The sequence below is a fragment of the Sphaerodactylus townsendi genome, linkage group LG07 (assembly GCF_021028975.2).
Source record: "Sphaerodactylus townsendi isolate TG3544 linkage group LG07, MPM_Stown_v2.3, whole genome shotgun sequence".
Lineage (NCBI taxonomy): Eukaryota > Metazoa > Chordata > Lepidosauria > Squamata > Sphaerodactylidae > Sphaerodactylus > Sphaerodactylus townsendi.
In genome coordinates this window covers 25199321-25225928 of record NC_059431.1, presented here as the reverse complement: position 1 = coordinate 25225928, position 26608 = coordinate 25199321, and the positions used below count along the sequence as shown (strand labels likewise).

The following is a 26608-nucleotide window of genomic DNA, read 5'->3' as shown; positions in this document are numbered from 1 at the left end:
CAACCACCATGAGATAAACTTTGGCATTTTGCTCATTCTATTTTGGATCTTAGAACAAAATATCATTAGGAGAAACATGTGGAATGTATTTTAAGTTTTTGACCAATGGCTAATGGAATTTGGAGTTTCTGGACAATGAAACTTTGACTCATCCCTTGTAAAAGAACAGGTGCATCAACAAAATTTTGTGTAGCAAGCCCTGGTATCTTTTTTTTGTGCTGGGGGGAGACTACAGGAGTCCTGGAATTTGCTGCTTTTTTATGTGGTAAGCTGCCTGATGAGCAGTGAGTAATGCAGTTCTCAAAAACTACACACATTACTTTGGAGTTCCTGACTTACACATGCAAGTGTAGAGGCTAATCTGTTTTGCTCGTGAAATCCAAAACAGTTATATTCTTCCAAGCCCATGAACTTCCAAGGATTTAGAAGGGAGTAGCTCTGTTTAGAATTTCACAGTTAATGGAGGCACCTTATATGCTGCTTTTCAAATTAAGATCTTGATTACTACGTTGTGAAGTCTTTATCTTTGCTAAGATTGCTGTGTCTTCATGTTCTTCATCAGGTACTACCAGTGGTGGGATTCAGCATGTTCGCACCACTTCAACAGAACCAGTTGTTAAAATGGTGCTTGTAAACAACCGGTCGTTAAATTATTTGAATCCCACCATTGGGCGCTACCCATGAATTATCAGAAGCTCTAGGGCTGTAGAATTGTTGAAGCCAAGTGAAAATTAAAACCCTAATTATCTGAAACAAAACAACTCTTAGGAACAGCGACTAATAACAATTCCTAAATCATGTTTGCAATCTGTATACTGCGCTCAGTAAATAACAATCTACTTGTGACCCATAAGCAGTCCCAGCCATGTGGAATGTTCTGATGAATGAGACCCTGTGATACTTGTCATAATTCTGTAGGGCCTGTAAGACAGAACTGTTGCTCCAGGCCTATGGTTGAAGATGGCAACTGTGTTTCATCTGTTTGGCCTCTTGTTTCCCCGCTCCTATTCTCTGCCTTTCCTTTCCCCTTCCTTTTTATTTTATTTTTTCTCTTTCCCCAATCCAGTATGATTGGAACTGTGTGCTCTTATTATCCCTCCCCTTAGGATAACGTATTGCAAATTGGAATTTTATATGATTTTAATGTACTTTTGTGGTTTTATCTTGTATGATGCCCTGAGCACACACAGGAAAGGGTGTCCTATAAATTCAATAAATAAGTAAATAAAGAGAATCTCAGCTTATTTATGGTAGGGGGCGAGGACTCGGAAGTTGAACGCTCCACGTATTTCATTCTTACTGGACTGCAAACATTAATGGGATTCCATTCTACGGAACGCTCCACGTATTTCATTCTTACTGGACTGCAAACATTAATGGGATTCCATTCTACGGATAGAGTTATAGAATTGATTATGCAGGTGGGGACAGGGTTACTTAATCTTCAGAATTGGGATCTTTTATACGAAGGTCTTCTTATGGGTTAGACCCTGGATCAGTCACATACATACCATCAAACTAGCCATACAGAGTGGATGTTGTGACAGTAAAATAGAGGGAAGGAGAATGATGTAAGCTATTTTGGGTCCCCAGCGGGGAGAAAGGGGAAATACAGATGAACTACCCCAGATGTCAGTGTCCATCCGTTGTCTTTCTGTAGTTTCTTTACCATTCCTCCGTTCTTTCTCAAAATTGAATCAAAGCTATGGCTTGAGATAGTATGGAGAAGCAACAATGAAACCACAAATGGACAACAGGGTTGTGCGGGAACTCAGCGAACAAGCCCAGCAGTTCAGCAGGTGAAACATGAGAAAATGTAGGTATGAAATAATACGTTCCTGAGCAATGTGACAAATAATGTATCACAAAAATGTTATATAGAAGAATCCTCTGTTGTACCTTGACTGAGCTATCTTCAAAAATGCTCAAGTAATTCAGCAAGCTATAACAAAACAAGTTTCACACAGCCCTACTGAAAAGTATAAATCCTTGAATATGAACTGAATATAATCACATTGTAGGAAGTAGACTAAAGTAAGACAGGGACTGGCCCAAAGTCACTAGTAAACTTCATGGTGGATTTGAACCAAGGTTTCCCCAACTTATTGTCGAAGGCTTTCACAGCCAGTATCACTGGGGTGTTGTGTGGTTTCTGGGCTGTATGGCTGTGTTGTAGTAGCATTCTCTCCTGACACTTCACCTGCATCTGTGGCTGGAGATCCTCTGAAGATGCCAGCCACAGTTGCAGGTGAAACATCAGGAGAGAATGCTACTAGAACACGGCCATACAGTCCAGAAACCACACAGCACCCCAGTCTCCTCAACTGTTGTTCAACACTGTAACAAGTATTCAACACTGGCTGCTGTTTGAGGCCTTGTCTTGAAAAGACAAGAAAATCACTTACTACTTTGCATCTACCCATCCTTAATAATATGGTACTTTCTCAAGATTTCCATGCTTGTGTAGTTGGATATTTGGATATTTGAAATGTACTATCCAAATGGATATTTGAAATGTACTATCCAAACACCTTTCAGTTTTCACAACTAAGACCTGAATTGCCCTCTTCCAAAGAAGAGAAGCCAAAAATGCCGCAAGGATCTTTTAATGTGAAAATAAGGAATATAAAATGCTTATGGCCTTTGGAATCAAAACAATGCTATAAAGTTCAGGCACATAACAGCTAGAAATCAATCTTTCTGATTCTGCTCTCAACCACAAACTTTCAATGGGATATGCAAGGCATCTAGAAAAGGCATGTAGATTAGCAGCTAATTTAAGCAATAAAGGCAATTCTCTGTGATGTTCTACCTATTAAGTTTTTTTGGGGTCTTCTTTTCAATGTCACAGTAACATATCTAGTCCTCTTCACAACCACCCTGTGAGGTCAGTGCTGAGCAGAACTGGGCCCTCTGGCATTTCTAAACTGAGGAAATTCCAGAGGCAAAATGGTGCCAGCATCTCCAGGGACATTGTATTGTCTACTTTGGGCCTTAGAAATGATGCCAGTGTGGGATTATGTAAATGAAGCACTGAGGTGGTGAACATATGGGATCAGTCAGATTAACATAGATCCAGTTGAGTTCTATGTGGGAGATAATGCAAGGTCTTCATTGTGGGACATCTCGCAAGATAGGAAGCCCTACCCCAGTGGTGTCATGCCTCCTTCCTTTCAGGAGAAGGAATGTAGAGTGATGTTATATGGGTGCTGGAGTATGACAACTAGTGGTTTGGAAAAGAAACTATCACCTGTCCACTTATCCCCTGTCATTGTCACTACCTTTCTATTAAGATGTCCTGTACATAGCCTATTGGCCATGCTGGCAGGGGGCTGATGGGAAATGTAGTGCATAACATCTGGAGTGCCAAAGGTTCGCCACCACGGGCCTATATGAATCCATATAGGCTATGTCTGTTTCCAGCATTCCATTCAGTCCATTTTGCAATTCTGAGCCACTTGCTTGTTGCTTCATGAATTAGACAGTTATATGTTCAGTTTTGCCATGGGGTGAATTGCTGAAGTAGGAAGCAGAACTTGGCTGGGTGTGTGTTTCTTGCAAAGGTACAGTCTTGAGAATATAAATGGCCTTGGCGTCTTACATATTAAACCAAGATCTCCATTTTCATCTGGGAACTCTTAGCATTGATTCATAGGACCACCATTCCAGGATGATGATGTACCTTCAGTATGAGCTGACTTCCCCAGGGAATTGTGGCTAGATTAAACCAAACATGTACTACTCATGACCAGAGAAGCCATTTGTTGTGAATTACTGCTTTAACCAGTATGAAAACATTGGCAATATATTGAAAGTAACACACTAGCAACACATTCCTAAGAACTTTTTTCTTGGGAATAAAACCTATTAGTAGACCTGAATAGGATTATTAACAGACTGGCTAATGAGGATTGCTCACAATCTACTTGTGATGCTATCAGGACTCTGCAAACAAGCCTGCTGTGACCTAAAGGATCCTGACTTTTCTTGCAAAATAAAATATCGAAAAACTATTGGATATTTCTGTCTCTACCTATTGGAATGACACTGGCATGTACATTGTTTCAATCTTAACACAGAAAAATTACTTAAGCAAAGCACTTTTGCCTGCGGAAAACCTACTGAAATGAACGGAAGGTATGACTTCATGCTAGTCCACTCGGCTTCACAAGGATTTTGCATGAGCAGGTTGTGTTTCTTGTACATCTTCTGTAACCATGATCCTTTTGTGGGAGGATCTACTTTTACTTAAACATCAGCTCTGTAACTACAAACATGTTACACAACTTCACTTTCACTTATTTTTTATGACTGAGAGGGGTTTTTTTTTATTCAAAGCATTAAGAGTCTCCTACTTCTATACCCACCTTCTTTGGGTTTTTCTTATCTTGTTTTAACCATAAATGGGCATAAGCTAAGACTGTCAGGTTTGCTTTATTCTCCTATAATAAAAGTCACAGCCTCTAATCGTTACCAGCAATATTAGTGGCACACCAATGTTTACATCCTGAATATGCTTCTAATTTTCCCAGTCAAAGGCAAATTGTTGGCGATATCTTAATGTTTTGTTCTTTTTAGGCACTTAATGCCAAACTTCAAGGTTATGATCTTGAGCAGAATATTTCCCAGATGTGTGGTAAAGTGAAAAGTGACACAGCTAACAGGACCTGACTTCCTATCTATGTTAGTCTAACTTAAGTGAATATTAAGTCAGGATTAATTAAAGCCTGAGCCCAGACAAGATTTCACCTTCACAACAGGCTTGAGATGAAAGGTTAGTATTTGTGCACATTGTAACATAAGCCACATGTTAGGAAGAAAACTAGGAATCAGTTGTCACAATCAACATGGTTTATAGTACCCTCTCAGGCAACCTCTTGTCCAAAGGAAGTGGTCTTGCAAATATTGAACTCTGTTCCGTATCTTTTTCAGATTTAGGGCCTCTTTTTCAGTAATGTGGCTTGCAAAAGCCCCTGTTATCTTTAGCAGTAACACGTGACTGTGGAATATGTTCAGTTCGTCATCTTTCAAAGAATGTCCTGAAAGGTTAGTAACTGACAATGTGCTGCTACTTAGGGTTATGTGGTTTGTAGGCCAGGTGTACAACTAGCCAGCTTCCATTGAGGACTGTGCCCTCTATGCCTCACCGCAACCAGACTTCTTCTGGCTTCTTCCTGGGCCCTGGGGCTGACTTCCTGATTCATTGTATCACCAGCAACAGGCTGCCTCTATTGTGGGTTCTGGGGCTAGGAGGCGACCTGGCCTTGATGGCTGTGGCATCCTTCCTCAACCTCCTCCCTGGGTACAGGTCCTTTTCCCAGGTGATAACTGGGCTGATGGCAGGGTGGGAACATCCAGGGAGGCTGGAAGAGTTGACACTGGATAAAATAATATGCCGATATTTTTAGATTAAAATTTCATGGTGAAAAGCTCCAGATATGGTTGCCATGATTGCTTTTGGGTTGAATGGAAAGTTATGTTTGTTTGTTTGTTTAAAATATTTATATCACATTTTCTCCTGATCAACAGGACTCAGTTTGTGAGCTGTAGGGTGAAATTTTATGAAGGTTATGGGATTAATTGTTTTCATGTGAGGCTGAAATCCCATGCTCACTTGGAACTAATCCAGCTCCATTGTGTTTGGCGGGACTTGTTTCCAAGCAAATATGCGGAGGTTGTAAATGTGTTCCAAGTAAAGTCTTTCAATCTATGTGAATTCTAAAACTATGTGTGTTTTTTTCTTTTTCATGCATAGTTGGGAAGACCATTATTGTGCTGTCTGTTTTCTTTGGCAAATGTTTCCTTTTCTCACTGGTTTTAATGACACATTTATGCCATTTTTTAAAACATTTGATACAAAAACTGTCACCAATTTTAGTGGCAATGGTGCCACCAAATTTCATTACTAAGATCAGTAAAAAAAAAGATGCCACTGTTTCCTCCTAAGTGTGGAGAACTCATAAGAGAAATATGAACTTTCAGACAGAATTAGGGTTATAAAATTTTGATTAATATCTCTCACGCTGGGTAGAAGAATCTTTGCCATCTTAAGAGAGGTAGAATGAATATGAATAGTAAGTTTGGGGTACAGGTTTACACAGAGCACAGTCATTGTCTGTTCTGGGATCTGAGAATAACAGCAGACAAGATGGTAAAACAGTATACACATTTGTCGAGAATAATAAGAGCGGAAGGGTGTGAATCGATGGTGCTCCTCAGACCTAACTTCAAGGTTGCTCGACAAGTATGGAGGCTTTAGGCATCCTGCTTTGCTTTTTGTTTCTTAATGAGGTGATGGAAGAATGTTTAGGGAAATGGTGCCTGTTGTTATTGCATTGGAGAGAATGTTAACATGTTTGTTTCAAGGAGAGACGCTACATGATACAGGCAAGCAGCCGAGTGTAAAAGTTGAAAACACTGTGAGAAACATATGTCAGGTGCATGCAGTAGACTGGACGATTGTTTACATATGTGTACCAGAGTGGTGGGCTTGAGTTGTTTTTAACACTGTTGTATATATGGAGGTTGAACATGGCAGCTTGTACTCAAACATAGTGAAGGGGGTGGGGGAGTTGAAATGCTAGAAGTTGCCATTGGTTTGGTGGATGCAGAGACCTCAGGGGTCTGCAGGCAGTCCAGAGGAAATTCAGTTAAGGCACAACTTAGCTCTGATTGTACCTTCACAAATATTTCCAAGGAAATGCTGGCAGTTGTGTCCTAAAAAGTGAATGGGGTTTGTCAGAAGCTGGCAGGGACAGTTAGCCTATTTTCAGAAGAAAACATTGTCCTTATTACGTGAAAAAAATTGTATTATGTGGCACTTGGGGTAGATTTACAGGTGAATTGTATTGCAAGGCTTTTCATTTCCTCTGGCTACAGAGATAATCTTTGTTCATTCTTCCTTGATAATATCTTTGGATTCAGCCTATAGTTCAAATTCAGTAGCAACTTAGAGACCAACAAGGTTTTCAGGATATAATTTTCCAAAAGACAAAGCTCCCTTCATCAGATATCTGACAAAGACAGCTTTGACTTTTGAAAGCTTGTATCCTGAAAATCTTGTTGATTTCTAAGGTGCTACTTGAAGCTAGTTCTTCTACTGCAGATCAATACAGGTACTGTCTGAAACTCTCCCATGTTGTGATTCTGTCTGCTCCCTGATCCAACATTAAGGTTTGATCAAATTGCCTATGTTTAAGATTGTATACTAAAATTCCATTTTCCCCATTTTGGACCAAATTTATGTCCCCCCCCCCCCACCTTACTCCCCAGATTTGCCTCCACTATACTAAGGTCACTGTAGTTTCCTGAAGAGAATGTATTCCTATAGCGAAGAATTTTCAGTGTCCTCACCAGACTTCTATTTCCAGATTTCGAAAAAAGATAATAGCCCATGGCCCCCAAATTACTTTGAACAATTTGCTACCATGTTCTTAAGAAAAGGGTTTTTTCTAATTTTGGACCTGAATATGCTCTCGCAACTCTTTTGGTATTACTAGGAACAAAATGAATTCTAATGGCATCTTGGATCATTAAACTTCTGTGAAACCTGTTTCAGACTGGTTGAATGTTTTTCTTAATGAGCCATTAAACATGTAAAATAAAAAATCTTCCAAATATTAAAATTCCATTCTCAACCATGACAAGCCCCCTAACATAGGAAAAGATGCTCATGATTCTCTCAAAATACTCAAAAATGTAAGCTTAGGTCTCATAGTCTGTAGGGGGAATGCCTCTTTCTGTTGGCGTGCACCCCTAGTTTGGCAAACAGGTTATAAATATTGTGTAATGAGAACATGTGTGCTTAACAAAGGAATGATTTTATTGATTAAAATGGTCAGAAAGCTCCAGGGAAAAAAACTTGGAGTTGTGCAGACACATAACACCTTATTCCAGTTCATTTTCCCGATATAGTTCCTCTATTGTCCTTTAGACTTAAAAAACAAACAAACTAAAACCCTCAACTGGCTGCAACCTGAAATCTGTGTTTTTCTGGATAACTCATACTGCTACAAAACTTCTATAAAACTTCCATGAACCACATTTCTAAAAAATGAGGTGGGATGCAGTGGTGAATTTCTAAAGGTGTTCTGGATCTATCCGTGAGTTCCCATGTGGGTGTCCATCATTTTACAAGAGTAAACAGATATCTCCAAGTGACAAAGTTCCTGTTTTTCAGTGCAGCCCTAAATTTGCATATGCAAAACTCAGCAGTAAATGAAATAGAGCTATTTGAGCAGTTTGGTATTCTCTTATGAAATGCCTAACAATTTTTCTTGTTTTAATGTTTTGACTCATTTTTCAAAGCAAGCGGAGAGGTTACCAGTAAAAAAATTAATATCTTCTGAACATTTCCCTCAAAATCACTCCCCCCTCCTTCCCCTGAAATTTAATAAATGGTCCAGGATTTTCAAACATCTCAATATTACTTTTTTTAAAGTTCCCACTAGATTTGTTGTTGTTGTTGCTTTGTGGAGAAATCATTTTGTTGTGATAGTATCGCCTGAACTTTTTTTTAGTGGACTATAGTTGAGGTGCCACTCTTGTCTTGTATACAGACGTCTCTCGTGTTGCATGCAAAAGACCCAAGCAACCTGAAATCCTGCCACCTCCAATTTAAAGTACTACACAGAAGGACTGGAAAGACCTCCGCTTAAGGTACTAGAAAGATATTGCCAAGCAGAGTAGACACTACCAAACAAGATGGTACACTTGTGGTGTAGTGGTTAAAGTGTTAGTCTAGGATCTGGGAGGCCCAGGTTTGAGTCTACACTTCTGCTGTGGAAGCTTGTTGAGTGACCTTGGGCCAGTCACATACTCCCAGCCTAACCTACCTTACAGGATTATTGTGAAGATAAAACAGACAAGAGGAGAAGTTTGTAAGCTGCTTTGGACCCCACTGGGAAGAAAGGCAGAATGTAAATTAAGTAAATAAAATTGGTTTTAAGGAGTGTGCCAAATAAGACATTCTACCATTCCCACTTTGTTTGGCACCTGTGCATGTTGAGTCTTTCCTTCATGTTGCCACTGACTTGCCTAGGTTCCATTTAAAAAGTGTCATATTCTGACAGAGTCATCTGGGATTGGTGGAGACCAAGAAATGGCTCAACTTGTGTGTACTGAGGAAGGGAACAATGCAGAGTTTAGGCAAAGTGAGATTCCCACTCAAAGGACTCCCAAAAATGTGCTTACATACCACACTGATATCCGTCTAAGGACCCCAGAAGCTTGGGACAGATCATGAAGAAATAACTTCTGGTCCCGGATGATACCCATTCTTTGAATTGCTGTTCCTGAATGTATGGTTGTTTTTCAAAGAAGATCAATAAACTAGAATTTTGCAGTAATTGTTTTTATAAGAAATGAACAGCAACATTGACTTTATGCTCATTTGCCTGTGATCTTCTGTAAATGCACTTGGTTTATGTTTCCATCACTCTTTTTTCTAAAATAGTGTGAAAGTTAGGAAACGGTGTTCAAAACCACACTGGGCTCTTGTTAACAATTCTCTTTGTGGTGCGAGATGACCAGCCATTGTTTAGCTCCTTTGTTATTTTGTATAATGAGTACTTGTTTTAGCTATAAAAGGGCAGTTGATTTTGAGGTAAGTACATTTGGCTTCTGTGGGGAACATACTTCTGTCGTGGGACCTATAAAACCAGCACATGTAATGACCCCGGGGCATATCTCACGTTGATATTAGGAATGTTTCTAATTAGAATGAATTGGAAATGAGTTGGGCATTGAGAACCAAGCTTTTACAGTGGATGTGGTCAAACAAGATTAGCCATAATTGTTGCAGTTTACAGAGTTTCAACAGTTACCCCAAAAAAGTGTGCTATCTATCTTAAAATCATAATGGAGACCACAAATGTGTATTCCCCCACCTCCTAAAATTCCAAAGGGCCTAAACATCAACTGAGCAACTACGGCTGAGAATGACCGCATTTGCTTTATTGCTTTTTTCTGCTTGTTTCCATAATGATGAAGTGTCTGATTTACACATCTTCCAGAAATGAACGGTGTTAGCCTTAAGCCCATTGTTTCCTTTTATTAACTGAGCCTTCCAAAACACCTCAGAGCCTTTGAGACTGCATCCTTTCACAATCACTAAAATCAATCAGAAACACCAACTTAATGCAGCCAAGTTGATGAAGGTCAAAGGCAAAAGGCAGTTTAGAGGGAGGTTTTTCCTTGGTTGCTATTTCAAACATAGAGCAAAACAGACTAACAGCATTCAGCAGGTACCGAAAAGGATAAACATTGGTTCATAGTACTATCTATTGGTTAAAAACCAAATTCCTCCCAATGAAGAGAATATGAACAAAACATGTACAGAAATGTGCTTCAGTCTTAGAATACATAAAGCTCAGACACAATGGCATAGCTCATTCTGTGTGAACAACTTCTATATTGTGCACATGAATTCTATTTTTTCTACTTTGTTTATAAACTCCTGTCCTTTGGAGGCTCATTAAAAACTAAAGGCAGTAGGTTGGCGTCAACACAAAATTTCCCTTTGTGCCACAGTTATTTCACAAGTAGAAATGCAAGAAAAACTATTAGTGGACACTTACACAGAATCAAACGTTTGTGTTCCTGATTATGTTTCAACAAGATCTTGTGCAACTGGGTACTATACTGTAGTAGATAGGGAGAAAAGTACAAGGTGTCGCACAGGATCATGGACAAGCAGAACTGTACTGTCTGTTTCTGTTTCTGTCTGTGTATCACTGGATCCAAGCAAGTGAATATAGGCCAGCCTCTTTTGATACTTACAAAGCACCCCAGCTTGGATCCTGAGGTAAACTTCCATTTACAGAAGTTATTTCTATCTGCAAAATGGGACTTCTTCACTATCCTCCTCTCACTGCAGCCAAATTAATCCTTGAAATACTTCACCTGGGGAGAGAGGCCCCCAGTAACAGCATGGGGGGGGGGGGTTGAATGTTTGCAGTGGGAGGAGGGAAGTGATAATCCGTCCCTCCTATCAACCAACATTTTCCATGTTAGCCTAGGCCAGTGATGGCGAACCTATGGCACGGGTGCCAAAGGTGGCACTCGGAGCCCTCTCTGTGGGCACGCACACACAGAGTTCGTCATGTGGAGGGCGGAAAATCATCCCCACACACACACACATCTAGGCTGACCTTGGCCACTGAGTTCAACGTTCGCACACCGTGGTGAGCAGGGAGGACTTGGCTGCCGGGCCTGGTGCCTGTGCTCTGGGTGGCTGCTGCCCGAGGGGGGGGCAGAGGAGGCAGAGATGCTAGAGAGGCACAAAGCGGTGCACACGGGACTTGCTGGAGGCTAGAGCAGGCTGGCCCCTGCTCAAGCGGGGTGGGGGGGCAGGGCGGAGGAAGAGGGAGCCAACCGGTTTTTTCTAAACTAAAAGCTCAGCATTCAGGTTAAATTGCCGGGTTGGCACTTTGCGATAAATAAGTGGGGTTTGAGTTGCAGTTTGGGCACTCGGTCTCAAAAAGGTTCACCATCACTGGCCTAGGCACTGAGATGGAAATGAGACTGAAAGATAGAGACATCCGCCTATGGGTTTCATGTCTGAGGAGAGATGTCTCCCGTTGGTTGCTGTCTTCCACCCCAGATATAGTTCTTTGTCATCCAGAAGCATGATAAAAGTAGTAGTCTCATAGAGTTATTTGCATGCCTTGTAGGCTTAGGCCAGTGATACAGTCTCAGTGGCTCAGGAGCCACAGCTGGCTCTTTGACATGCCACTTGTGGTTCTTCAGGGCAATGTTCTCTAATGTGACACTCACTCCCTGTCACCACTAATCTGTGACCCTCCCTGAGCTGCAGACCTCATACCATGAGTGGAAATAAAGAACCCATACTCTCCAAAAAACCCACAACTTCTTCATTAAATTTTAATTTAATTTAAAACTATATATTTAATATTAATAGTTATAGCTTACCTTATTGTATGTGTGTGTGGGTGTGGGTGGGTGGGAGTTTACACAGAGTATGCAGAAATTATGTATCTATCACTAGCTTAGAGAATACATTAGCTTAGGCTATAAACCAGAACAAAATTAAGTGGATTACCCAGGCAAGACTGATTTCATCAGGTCTCAGAAGTTAAGGAGGCTCAGTTCTCATTAGTATTAATGAGAAGTTCACTACACAGAGGCAGGCATTGGTAAACCACCTCTGTTTAGCTTTTGCCTTGAAAACCTGTGGAGTCATTAGAAGTTGAGTGCAACTTGATAGCACTTTCCACCAACAGCTCTATATTTGTGTTTGCCCTGGGATCTAATAGAGTACAGGTATAGAATCATTATGGCTGCATTCAAATGTCCTAAACAAGCCACAGTTTATGGTTTGTGTGCCGGGGTTCCTTCCTGGTGCACTACACCAAAATTGAAGACTTCATAATTTTAAAGATCAGTTTCTTGCAATATCCAGACTGAACACCATATTTTATGCCCACAAACTCAGATGATAAAGTACAGCTTATCCTTATGTGGAATTTTGGTTGGCAAGCAAGAAGCAAACCACAGTTTGTTACATTTCCTGATTCAGCAATTACAACAAAATGTGGTTTGGAAATTTCTAATATATGGGCTGCAAGTGAACAGAGGAGGGAGAATGCATGCTCTAAGACTTCTGAGCTCATTATTAGACCAAACTCATTTCCTAGATGGTCTGGCTGCTGCCCATGTTTCAGCATCCATTTACCTTCTGTAAAGTGGAAATTATAATGTTGTTGGCATGGGGATAAATGAGATAAGGAACATAAAATATTTGTATAAGCAAAAAGTCAAGAATTAGAATAAGTGCTGCAATGATACAGAATTATAGAAGATGCTTCAGCTACTTATTTATTTTTAAACCACAATTTGACTTTATTAAAAATATATAATGGAGGACATCCAATTTAATTCCTGTGGCATGCAGTGAAAATCTCATCAGTTCTGATTTAATCTTTGGTTCTTGCTCTGAGGGGCAAACATCTTGAATTATGGAGATTCCCACTGGCTGCTCAGAGAGGCAAGACTTATTTTGTCACTTGCTGTCTCTTGTGTGGCAGTCTGCCAGCTCAATTTGTTTTCAGTCTCACATAGGGAGAGCAGCTAAGATATAGCTCTCTGCAGCAGTTTCCCATCTCTAGCTTTTTACTAATCACTTCTGCCAGCCATCCATTGTTAGAAAATGAGAGAGATCCTTTAAAGCCGCATTTTCCTTTCACACCTATGTCCTTCTCCTTGACCTCCCATCTCCTTCCCCCAGAATTTGAGTCTCAGCAGATATGGCTTTCTATTTGAGGAGGGTGCAGACCCAGGCCTAATTTCCTCTCTAATTCAAGGAAATGATATGACCAGGAGCAGATGCATCAGAGGAGAAAGAGATCAGGGGCGGGGGTGGGCAAGTAGCCATATCTTAAACCCTACATCAGGAAACAAAAAAGCATCCTACCATGGGTAGAAAAGCATCTACCATTGATGATGACAGAACACATCCAAGGTTCCCTCAACATTCACGCAGATTGGTTGAGCAGAGAGAAGATCAAGGAGAATGAATGGTCACTCAAGAGGGAGGCTTTCCAGTGGATTGTATGCAGGTTCAGAATCCCAAACATGGATCTCTTCGTCTCCTCATCCAGTCATCATGTTTCACGGTTCTTCAGATAGCAGTATCCAGGAGCAGAACAACCCTAACATCTCCCTGGCCTAAGGAGAGTCATACCAAAAGCTTGATGGAAGATACTTCAGGAGTGAGCAAGCATGATCTTCAGGGTGCCAGAGTGACCTCTCAGATCAAGGTTTGTGTCTCCAGTGGAATTATCCATTCAAGAGCCCTGGCATATTCTGGTGAGCCAGAACGTGCTTCATCAGGGGGCCGATGTGGCACCCAGATCCACAGTGGCTTCAGCTGACTGCTTGGTTCTTGAGAGGAATGAGCTCCTAGGACCAGGCTATTCTCCTGAGGTTGTAGAAACTATCATGGCTTCCAGAAAGTCATTCACTGAGCACATGTACAACTTCCCATAGGGAAAGCCTTTGTCAGCTGGTATAACCGTAAGCACGTGAACCCACAATACCCCGGACTAGAATAGCTCCCAGCATTCCTACAGGACACGACTCAACAACATCTAAGGGCTTCCATCCTGCAGCATTAGGTAGAGGCCATAGCAACTATAGTACTAAGCATAACCTGTGCAGTCCTGACAAGACATCCTCAGATTGTGCAGTTTTTAAAAGAGGTGATACAGACTAACCTCCAGTCATAACCAGGTTTCCTGTGTGAAGATTACACATAGTACTGTCAGCTCTCACTTCAGCCACATGGCACACACTAGATCTGCCTTAGGATATACATTCAGTATACGGAGCCTATTAGGAAAGCAGACTTCATATTTATTTCCATGACAGGTCCGAAGGAAGGAATATATCCAGGGCAGCAGTCAGTTACAATGTCAGACAATATATCATACAGGCCTACAAGGCCAACAAATTCCAATACCACCAAGAATCACAGAACACTGCATGTAAAGCACAGCTACCAACATAGTCTTAGATGGTCAGGCCTGAGCAGAAGAAATATGTAAAGTGGCTACATTATTTCACCTATTCTAGCGCTAGAACAAGTGAAGGAATACTGTTATAGTGAACAGGGGTGTTAGTCAATGGTTAAAAAGATCAGCTGGATCAGGAAAAGTTAAGGAGTAGCCTTGGTATTTGAGAACATGAGATGTCTGGAGCTCTTTCCATTCTTCTGTGGATTAATCCCTCTTTTTCCTTCTTCTTTTTCCCCCGTACCTCAAAGAAAAATGTGTGTGTTTGTGTTCCTTCCTGTCTTTCATATATATATATATATATATATATTCCTTCCTGTCTTTCATAGTAGCTCGGGAAAGGTACAAATTGAGTTAGCAGATTCCCACATGGAAGAGAGGAAGTGATGAAATAAATCCTACCTCCCTGATCTGCAGTTGGGAATCGCCATAATTCAAGATGCCCTCCTTATGTCAAAGCAGAAGGAACCCTCATGGTTTGCCTGAATATGGATATAATGTGAGAATTCAATAAAAAATCTTACTGGAAAAATGTGTTCCCTTGAAAGATGTGTTGGATTAAAACATACTGCTTGGCTAAACTATTATATCAAAGCAAAATTCATTGTTGGAGAGTGCAATGCAGAACACTTGCCAGTTTCAGACTGAAACAATATGCTATCCCATTCTGTGTAGCACCCAGCAGTTTCAGAAACCTGCTGTGCTGAAAAATGATACATTATTGGTCAACAAGACTTGAAATTTATGTTGCAATCCTTACAAATGTAGTACGATAAACATGTAATTAAATTTTAACTCATTTTGACCATAAACTTTAACAAATTCCCTGAAATTCTAATGCAGTGCCGGGGTCTGGAACGACACCAGGCTTAGCGATGGGGACCCCCATTTGTTTCTGCACCAACACAGCCACTGTGGCTTCCGATGCAGGAAAGAAGAAGAGGAGGGAGACTGTCTGAGAAAAAGGGAAAGAATGGGAAAGAAAAGGAAATTGACCAGGGGAAGAGAAAGTAAGGAGCAGATTGTGAAGGAGTGACAGGAAAGATTGGGGGCATTGCCTGAGATGGTCTGGGACTGGGAGCAAGAGAGAGGGGATATTGACATACAAGAGGTGAGGGCACCAAGGGAGAGTAAGAGAGGATTGATAGAAAAGGGGATGGGAGAGAAAGCATGGGGGGAAGGACTTACATAGGAGGGGTAAGGGAAAAGGGGGGTTGAGGGAAGATTGATAGATAAAGGGTAGGAGAAGAATGAGAATACTAGAACCAGGGGGCATACATTGAAAATGCTGGGGGGAAGAATTAGGACTAATAAAAGAAAACACTTCTTCACGCAACATCTGATTGGTGTTTTGAATATGCTGCCACAGGAGGTGGTGATGGCCACTAACCTGGATAGCTTTAAAAGGGGCTTGGATAGATTTATGGAGGAGAAGTTGATTTATGGCTACCAATCTTGATCCTCTTTGATCTGAGTTTGCAAATGCCTTAACAGACCAGGTGCTCGGGACCAACAGCCACAGAATGCCATTGCTTTCACATCCTGCATGTGAGCTCCCAAAGGCACCTGGTAGGCCACTGTGAGTAGCAGAGAGCTGGACTAGATGAACATAAGAACTAGTCTGCTGGATCAGACCAGAGTCCATCTAGTCCAGCACTCTGCTACTCGCAAATGGACTCTGGTCTGATCCAGCTGGCTTGTTCTTATGTGAACTTTGACAGAGAAGAGGGGGATAGGGAAGAAGCCCCCTTTCTGCAAGGTTCTTGTAAGCTTCTAACAGCCCAATCCAAAGCTGTTGGGGCGGGACAGCACTGCTCCAGTGCCTCCCCGGTCCCTCCAAAGGATTTTCTGCAGTGCGAAATGCCCAAAAAGTAGAAAGAAAAAAGTCTTCAAAAGTCCCCTTAGGGGAAAGCAGAGATACACCATGAAGATTGTGGTGTTCCTTCGAAACCAGCTCCACTGGCACAAGGGGGCTGATAGAGCAGTGGAAGCTGACCAATGTCAGCTCCACCCCCAGGAATGCTCTGCCATGCCCTAATCATGCCAGCACAGCTCAAGGAAGTGTTGGAGCTCTGATGCAGAGCTGGGCACTGCGACTGGGTGTCCCAGGACCTCGCAGAGGCCGGACACCGGCCAGTTTGCCCCTCTGCCAGGGTAAGTGTCCCAGAGAGAGCAAATCCACCTATGTAAGCCTATACTTCACACACCCTGCCTGGATTGGACTGCCGTAGCAACATCTCTGGAATTCAGTTCGTATTCATGTTCTTTGGAAGAATCGGTTCCATTTGATGCTGTGTGCACAGTAATTAGAAAAAGTCAGGAGAGTGGAAAGTATTTATTTCTAAAATCTAGATCCCTCCCTTTATCCAACAAGCTCACCATGGATTCCAGTTATCCTATTTCATCCCCACAACAATCCTGTGAGATAACTCGGGTCTGGTGACTTGTGCAAGGCCACCAGATTTGATTCTAAGCAGCCCAGGTGCCAGTCCAACATTCTGTCCATACTGGCTGTTACAGGTGACGTGGTCTAGAAAAGCTATTGCAAAGAAAGTGCTTTATAACATAGATTCCATGGTTATCTATTGTTTCTGGCATACTTCTTGTTGGCATTGTATATTTCTGACTGCAGCTTTTGAGTGAATGGGTGTGGAGCAGTTTAAAAACAAGCAGCAAAGTATATTATGAGTATGTGTACTCTTTGTCAGCATTTTATCATTTCCAGCAAGGTCAGTGGTATTCAACCCTAGGGCAAAGGTCCTTGGAGTGTGTCCAGAGCCCCTCTTTCTAGGTCACAGGCCACTCTCCCCCAAGCTGCCATTTTTTTACCACTTTTAAGAAAGACTTGATGTTAGTGCACATGAATAAAAGTGACACGCTTGCATCTCTTTGCACATATGCTATTAGGAACAACAAGACCACTCCGTGATAGACAGGAATTCTCCAAGACTCATGGCAGATTCCTCATTGTAACCTGCCTTCAATCTGGTTTCAGGGAACAGCAGGCAAAAAATGCTCTAAGTAAATAAACATGGCATTCTTCCCAGTATGTACAATTCATTTCATGAGCCAAGATCTTTTGGTCTGGTATGCATCATTGTGCCTTTGATGCCTGTGATGTCAGAACTCAGGGTTCCCTATGAATATGATGTCATAGACTGCAGCCTTTGAATTCCAGGTCGGTCCTGGTACTGGACAGACCAAAGACCACCAAGTTAGGCAGTTTGCATACCTCATAATTACCTCAGGGCTGCCAAGAGCCCATACCATGCCACCAGAAAAAAAATCCTTCTGTGTCTCTTCACACAAGTTGTTTGATTACAACAAATAAGTTGCCATTATCCCCTAGCAGAACCTTGCCCAATTTGCCAGATCAACCCAGGATTCCAGAATTGTAGCCCTACTCCTCTTGGTAGCCCTGGCCTTTATAACTACTTTTTGTATGTTGGTTGCCATGGATACAGTAGGATTGGAATTCATTTTACCTTTATCTCTAACATGGCTGTCATCACAACACCTTTCCACTTTTACTCTTGTTCTATAACTGGAGGAGGGGCTTAGTTTAAGATGGAGTGACAAATTTTTACAATGGGGATATAGAAATTTATTTAAAACTACTTATTTATTTAAAATAATTTAAAGCTGCCTTTCCATGCAACGTAGAGTCCCCAAGGTTAAAATCACATCTATATATATAAAAATCTAATAGTGTGTTTGTCTCTGATGGGCTCCCTCAGAAGCTGCCGGATCGCCCCCAAATTTTCACAGGACATCCCTCCCTGTTGCGGGCAGGTACTCGGACCTTCAAATCACTGAAAGTCCATACCTGAGCCAGGTAAAACGTCTTTTTCCTGGCACACCAGGCCACGAAGCTGGCTGTGTTTAACTGTCACCCTTAGAATGTTGGTGCAGCCTGTCTGTGGCCTGAGGGCTTAGAATGTTCACGCCGATGGGCAGAGATGAGCAGTGAAAACAGTAAATAGGTAATACTGTTAGGTAATACGAGTGGAAGTGAAACACAGACACACTTTGCCGTGTGAGACGTCAGGCAGGTAACTTTCACTCTCTGTGCCTCACCCACTGCTACCACACAACACACATCCAGCTCATCCTCACACAACTCACTCTGGCCTCCCTCACATCCAACCACCACTTACCCACTTCCTCACCCATATTCGCCACAGCTCTCTTTTACTAAAAGCGAGCTGCAGTTTGCCTTTTTCTTCTAAGAAAATCCACGGGGTGGGGGCGAACCAACACTACCAGCTCCACTGCTGGTTCTTTTGCACGTGGCCCTTTAAGAACCCAGGGAGCTGGCCTCGATCTGAGCGCCTCACCACCCTGCCTCTGCTGCCTGACTGGGATCACCTCCTTGCCCCAGTTCTGCCTTACCCAAGCCAGGACTGTGCGTGTCAACCAGCCTCATGGACAGCGGGATTCGCACTCTGGACAGTTCTGTTGTGGAATGGGAAGGGTTACCTTATACTAAAAAAACAAGACAGCACCATATAATGATGTGCATTGAGGAAAGAGGGATTCCATTTGACCACCCCAAAATGCTATGCTGGGGATCATTGGACCTGCATGGACATCTGTGTGGGGTGCGGACTGTGATGAGAAGTACAATTGCCACAGCAACGCGTGGCTGGGCCCACTAGTAAATGTATAAAAACTATTAAAGTAGAACCCATAAACAAATTGACTCATGTACTGGAGGAAGGGCCAAGGAAAATCAGCGGAGGAACTCCAGGCAAAACAAAAGTCTTCACTCAGTGGCAGGAGATAATGATAGAAGGGGATAGATGAATTTCGCTGGGCAAGGAGTTCCATAATTTTGACCTGTTCTGAGGTTTCTACTCATTTAGCCTCATATGGCAAGGAATACACAAAGCAAAGTCTCTGAAGAAGGCTGTAGCAGTTTGATAGGTCCATATGGAAGTAGGTGGTCCTTAAAGATTTTTCTCCATTCTTTTGAAATTAATGAGAACAAACATCAAACGTTTATATGGGGAACAAAAAACCCAGGAATATCAAGATTTTCATTTTCTCCTTTTCTGGTGCCTGCTCATGCAGTTTACAGAAAAGGAAAATAAGGTAGTGTTTGGATATTTGATACAGAAGGTTTCCAATTATTTGAGTCAAACATACAACAAAACAAGAATTATGTGAAGTGGTCTTTCTTGCCATAGTAATTTTACAAACTATTATGGCTCTTTGGTTGAGGCCTTCATTCTGAAATCTGGCCAGGTCATTTCTTAGGTGAGGGGAATTTTCATCAAGAATTCCAAACTAGATGGAAGAAAAGATATTAATACCAGAAGAAGAAGAAGAGAAGAAGAGTTTGGATTTATATCCCCCCTTTCTCTCCTGCAGGAGACTCAAAGGGGTTTACAATCTCCTTGCCCTTCCCCCCTCACAACAAACACCCTGTGAGGTGGGTGGGGCTGAGAGAACTCCAAGAAGCTGTGACTAGCCCAAGGTCACCCAGCTGGCGTGTGTGGGAGTGTACAGGCTAATCTGAATTCCACAGCTAAGCCTCCACAGCTCAGGCGGCAGAGCCGGGAATCAAACCCGGTTCCTCCAGATTAGATACACGAGCTCTTAACCTCCTACGCCACTGCCTTCAGTTGCCCTATAAAACTGAAAATGTTCTGTCAGTCTGCATTCCAGGGATGACAGGTAAAACTCTCAGACAATGTTGTTCAGAGTTGATGAAAAAACAAAGTGACTGCCATCAAAATCAAAAGCAATGGAAACAAAAATAATAAATATAATAATGCAAATGAGGTGACACTCCATTGCAACATCTCAGCTGTCATTTTGAGTGTCACCTAATGATCACAAGTAAACAATGTTTCAGAGTAGAGCAGCAGCAGCTGTCATGATCCCCACTTACCTGGCTTTGGACAACAACTGGGATGCATCTGAGGAGAAGCCTGAAGAGCCAGAAATATAGCCTGGGGAAAAACAAGAAGCTGCAGAAGACCTCTACAGGGCAGATGCCCCTAGAACTTGACCCTAAATAACCTGCCGTGGAAGATCTTCTAGAACTTGCTCTTGAGGAGCCTGCAGAAGGATGTGCTCTGCCAGAACTTCTATCTGTCCCCCAAGATCCTGGAGTAACCAAGCACTAGCCCAGGATCCAGCCCATCCAGTAAGAGCAGCAGAGACAGTAGATTCATGCTTAGAAGTCCAGCAAAGATGGAGTGCCAGGCTGGCAGATCATACTCCACCTCATGGGCCAGATCCTGGTGGATATAATCCTTTCCAAGATTCTGGCCCAGTTAACTCTGACAAGGCAAGTCCCAGGTGTTACTTTTGGCTCAGCCCATTTAAGCCTTGGGCTCGGAGGGGAAGCTTGCTGGATCAACCAGCCTATAGGTGCAAGTCTGTGCCCCTGTTCCAACTCCTCGCCTCTGACTTCAGCTCCCACTGTTGCTATAAGCCTCACTATCCAGGCTTGAGGACACAACTCTAGAAGCATCCTGATTGGGCCTGACTGCAGAGTTCAGGACAGCAGGCATGGAGGAAAGGGGGAGGCAGCTGTGTGGGCAGCTGTGTGGGTGATGAGATAGGTAGTGGCAGAAAGCAAGTTAGGAAGGGAGAAAGAGAGCAAGAGGCAGAAGAAAAGGCAGAGGCAGCAACAGGAAGGGGTGAGAAGTAGGAGGAGCTTTTCTTTACCTTCTCAAAGCAATGTATTATCACATTCCCTTCTTCTTCCCACAACAGGCAACTTGTGGGGTAGATGGGGCTGAGAGAGTTCTGAGGGAACCAAGCCCAAGATCACCCAGGAGGCTGTGGAAGTGTTGGGAATCATACCTGATTCTCCAGATTTAGAATCCACTGCTCTTAACCATTACAACATGTGGTAGATGAGATGACCACAGGGCTCACTTTCTGCTGCAGTCTTTCTCCTCCTCTCCACCCCCCTCCCAATCACAACTAATTGATCAACTAAGGGATCTGGTTGGGAGTGTCAAGTACAGTCAACACACATTTCCCTTCAAGTCTTAACCATCACAGTGAGCTGACTAGAGGTGATGGGGAGTGGGGAAGGCTTTGCTGCACAAAGGACATCCTGCACTTGTCTGCGCCAAACCTTCTGCCCCCACATGGAGTCCTGCTGGCTTTCAGCCCCAGTCTCTACCCCCTACATACATGTATACACACACACCTCTCAGCTAGGCAGGCAGGAGAGCTGGCTGTCCCATCAGCTCTTGCCTGATGCAGAGGTGGAGTGGAAACCAAGAAGGGAGGATGCAGTGGCCAGAAGGGGGCAGACCTTTCTCTGACTTGCGACTCCCTGCAGATCTGCAATTTGGGTGTTTGAGGGTAGCGCCTCCTGGAACTACAGCCTGCTCTCTTGAACCCTTGAGAATGCCTGTCAAAGTGGAAACAAACCCATGGGCAAGATAAAATGTTCCAGACGTTTTGTTGCAAGTTCCCGTTCATTTTTTTAAATGGGAAGTTAATAAAGGTTTTGAAATGAAAACTGATAGAAAAATATTTTTTATTCATTTTCACTTATGGTATTCATAGTCATGCTTTCTCCTGGCCTCTAGGCAGATTACACAGAGTGAGTAAATGCAATCAACAGGATAAGACATTCAGTGAACAGTAAATGGGAATTAGGGTTGTGAAACCAACCAGAAGGTTAAAAACCAAACTAAAGCAAAGCATAAATCTTAACATGGCACATGGTGCAAAAAAAGTACATAGTAGGAATTCAGTTGCAGCAACCTATGCATGGTAGTATAAATGTCTTATTTGTTCAGACTTGAAACATGGACCAGGAAGGCACATATAGTGCAATTTCATTGTTTTCATTGTTTTTAATTAATCTGTAGTGTTGCATCTGATGGTCCTGTTGAACTGAATGAGGAAACTTCCTCTGAAGTAAGACTGATTCTACTGGAGAAATACTTTTTTTTCCTGTGGACATAGGATTCCTTCCAATCAAAAGATTTTAGGGGAGTCACTGGATCAGTCCATAATACACGGGGAACCAGATATTGTGAATAGATTCTGCCACACAATGATTTGAAATTGCCATATGCTCCATACAGTATCTGCTTATTTGGGTCTCTTCTGCTGTTCCTGGTTTAAGCACAAATATCTGGATGATGTTGCTGATTAAATCTAATACATTATAGCAGCAATACAGAAGGCCACCAAGAAATGCTTCTGTGTGGCGGCAGCTCCATTAATGTTATTTATGTTGTTTATGCACAGGCGGGGGCAGCACTGGAGTGATGTCTTTGCACACGATAGAATGTAAAATTTCCACAAATATGGAAGCCAGATCATTTATCAAAAAAAACTATGCCAGTGTTCCAGATGTATGCAAGCAATGTCACAGAAGCAAAGCCAAATCTTTCTGCGTTTCTTTTGAAATTGTTCTCAAAAAGCAAAATTTCTGGCCTACAGATACAGCTCTGATTTATGGTACTGCCGAGTATTCATTACCCTTTAATCCCCAAATGATTTTTTGGGGATTATCTGAAAAGATCAGTTCAAAATCTAATGTAGAGATAATTTTGGGTCTGATTTACAGCAGTTAGGCTTTGGGCTGGATCCAGCCAGTGTTTCCAGTGATGAAAAAAAGGACCACCAAAAATGTTATGCTGGAGTCATGGGATGGAAGCTATAAGAAGGAGGGGAACTGGATGAGATAGTGTGATGAAGCTGTTTGCTCCAATCTTGGGTCAGCCTGGCCCTCCTTCTGTTATACAGTGGTATCAGACATACTGAAAGACTTCGTTAATTATGAAATTAACATTATGTAAAGTTTAGATAAATGTTTAGTAATGTTAATTTTTTTTGATGTAATCACCAATTCTTATCTTGTTTTAGAACGACAGATTCTTGGATGGGAAAGGGCAGGATATAAATCCAATGAACTAACAACCCCATCCAGTGGGGGGCAGAAGGGTTTGAGGGAGTGGTGTGGCCTTGTGCCAGCACATTTGCCCCCCCCCCCCGGGGCACTTACCCTAGTGGACGAGACAGCTGTGCCAGTGGCCAGCCACCCCACCACTGCAAAACCTGATATTCCGGGGCACGACAGGGCTGCATTGGGGTCCTGACCATAAAAGGATGAGCTGGGAGTGCAGCTGACATTAGTTGGCTCCCACCAGGTGTTTGCAGTGAGGAGCGCAGAGTTCTGGCCCTTGGTGTTACTCTTGGGGTGGTATAAATCCTGTTAATCCTATGTAGGGCTTTCTGGCTGCATTGTTTGTTTCCTCCTCTCATGGAGGAGGCAGGGCAGCATTGCAGTGGCAGCATGTCCCTGCCCTAGGGTCAATGGTATTTTACAGAGTCCACTCTAACAGTACTAAGGATCATTCACAGACTGTCCCTGCTAGTTGGCCAAGGCTATGTTAAGCTGGAGCAGAAAGTTCTGGATGGGTCATCTACATATCCATTAATCATGCAACGGTATTGTGGGGTTTCATAACACAGTTCCATTTAAACTCTGAGGAAGGAAGTTTTAGGAGGGTAGATGGGCCCCTTCCTCAGATATATAGATGTCCTGGTTTATACATTTGACAACTCCACCCAGACCCAAGCAAGTTGCAAAACTGTCAGTGATATACTACCATACTTTCCTATCATCAGTAAAACCTTGCCAGTAGTTGTTTTGGGGTAAAGGGGGGGTGGGTACTAAATGTGTATGATTACAAACAGACCAAAGTGCTGGATCTCCCTGTATTCTGATGGAAAGCAAGACTTTGGGTGGATATTGCCACCTATATTAGCATGCCCAACACAGATTCTGAATGCTGATGATATCGTTTGATCATCTGTCCAACAGCAGTTTATTTCAAAGTATCGGATAATGATTCCACTTTGACTCTCGCTCCAAAAAGACTGAAAGCCAATAGGTTCCACTTTGCAGGTTTTACTATGGGTGGAGTGTTCAGCTGACAAGCTGGCCCTGAAAAGAGAGCTATCATGCACAGCAATTGCAGCCAACTGCTAGGAGCTCAGTGGTCTTATGCTGCTGCCTGGATATTTGGGGAAGGAGACACAAGTTTTAGACACGAGTTTTAGAGTGAGAATCGAGAAGAACGGGAATGATCAGCTTGTTCTTGTCTTTCACAGAGATGGAGACCCCCCTACTTTGGGGAAACTGTCTATAGTTGCTTCAGAGGGGAAAACAGCTAAGTAGGTTTGATTCCAAATAGACCTGAGTAGGGGGATTTGTTTTGTGTTTTTTTGCCTGATATCCGAGAGAAAACTGGCACACCAAACTTAGCTTCCCTGTGCCTGAGAACACCAACATGGTCACCAAATCTAAGGGTTGCTGATGCTTTCTACGACAGAGAGATTAAGCTTTATCAAAACATTCTATAAGTAATAAAGTGCTTACCACTGTTTCGGCCTATTGGGATGAATCTGGCGTTCCATTGACATGTGCTATAGATTTAATTTAATGCTGTGGTTCAGATATCTCTTGTGATAAATTTGAGTGAAAATCTACCCTAAGAAGGGTTGAGCTCTTTCAATATTTATGGAGTTTAAGAGGCAGGAGTAGAAAAGGAAACATGGTAATTGAAACAATGTTTGGGTATATCTGTGTGGTGAAGCGTTATGAAGGCAACTGGTTAGTTGTAGGGATGATTTTGAATTTCTCATCTGTGCTGTTTTGATTCAGAAATCCCCATTTTGATTTAACTTCTCCGTTGTACAAATCCCAGCGATGAGTATACATTTTCATGATACTTCAGATCTCTTTTTCCCCCATTATATTTGTATACTTTTAATACCTTTTTTGTGTCAAGTGCATACCAATGGCATAAATATATAAATGGCACAAAATAGTATTTGAAAAGCTAATAGATGAGGAATATCAATAATAAGAAAGCAAAAGGACTCACAACAATGTACTAAATGGAAAAGGGCATGTATGTACAGTCCCTTTTCATTGCTCTGAATATCTGGAATAAGGTACAGACTATAACTTGGAAGGATTCATTTCAATTCATGTTCAGAAAAATCTTCTTTAATGGTGATAAATTGATAGATCTGAGTCATTCTCATTTTCCTTGTATTGTTAGGTGTAATGCTGATTACATCTGTTGAAACTGGAGTTGTGGCAGTTAAATCTTATAGCACCAACTATTTCCTAGCCATGAACAAGAATGGAAAAGTCTATGGTTCTGTAAGTACATTTCTTCTGCTTGATTATAACTCATGCTTGAATAGTTCTGTTGATCACAGTAAGGTTTAATTCTAAATAAGGGGCTTTCCTTACTGTAATGCTGGACTTAGATGGACAATCACAATCTGGTTGTGATATGAACAAGTCTGAAGTTCTCCTGGTCATGAACTGTCTCCTTCCACTTTCTGCTTTTATTTATTTATTAAAATAGTTATATCTTACCTTTCCTTCTGGCTCAAGTTAAATTACAAATAGTAATAAAAAAACTCCAACAACTACTATGTAAAGCTACCCAGGGAAGCCACTGGCATCCACAAACATTGGGACAGTTTCATCAAAAAGGGAGACAGTCTGAAAATCAACAAAAACCTGACTACCAGCACTAAAAAACACCAAAGCCAAATCTCAGAGACATTCAAATGCAACCGCAAATGAACTCCACTGAGGCACATGCTAATGTAATTGTGAATGTAACTGCAAATGAACTCCATCCAGACACTTGAAGTGTGCCTCACTCCCCTTCCCACCTGTGAGGTGGACAAACCATGTACCCCACCACACAATCACTCCACGTGCCACAAAGAGGCACACATTTCAGCATGACATGATATGGATGTGGATAAAACTTTAGGAGCAAAAACTACCTGACCATGGCCACAAAACCCCATAAAACCACAACAGCCCATTGGTTCCTGCTGTGAAAGCCTTTGACGATATCATAATGAAAAAGTTACAATTCAAAAGTGTTCCAATCTGGAACACAAAGACTGAAGACTTCCTAGTTTACTCAGGCAGCAATCCTAAACAAACTTATTTATTAGTCAGTAGTCATTGAACTCAGTGAGATTAAGTTCTGTGTATACATGCTTAGGATTGCAGTGGAAGTCTCCAGTGTAACCACAATTTGTTGAGG

General features: G+C 42.1%; 1 protein-coding gene across 3 annotated transcripts in view; it reads left to right on the top strand.

The window, feature by feature from the left end:
* FGF10 (fibroblast growth factor 10) overlaps positions 1-26608 on the top strand; it is a 111048-nt gene that overhangs the window by 61532 nt on the left and 22908 nt on the right. For all 3 annotated transcript variants that reach the window (XR_007245115.1, XM_048504097.1, XM_048504098.1), the window contains exon 3: positions 25592-25695. Coding sequence is in view for 2 of the 3 variants with exons in the window: in XM_048504097.1 (XP_048360054.1) it covers positions 25592-25695 (104 nt within the window). In the remaining variant the exon portion in view is untranslated. The remainder of the gene's footprint in view (positions 1-25591; positions 25696-26608) is intronic.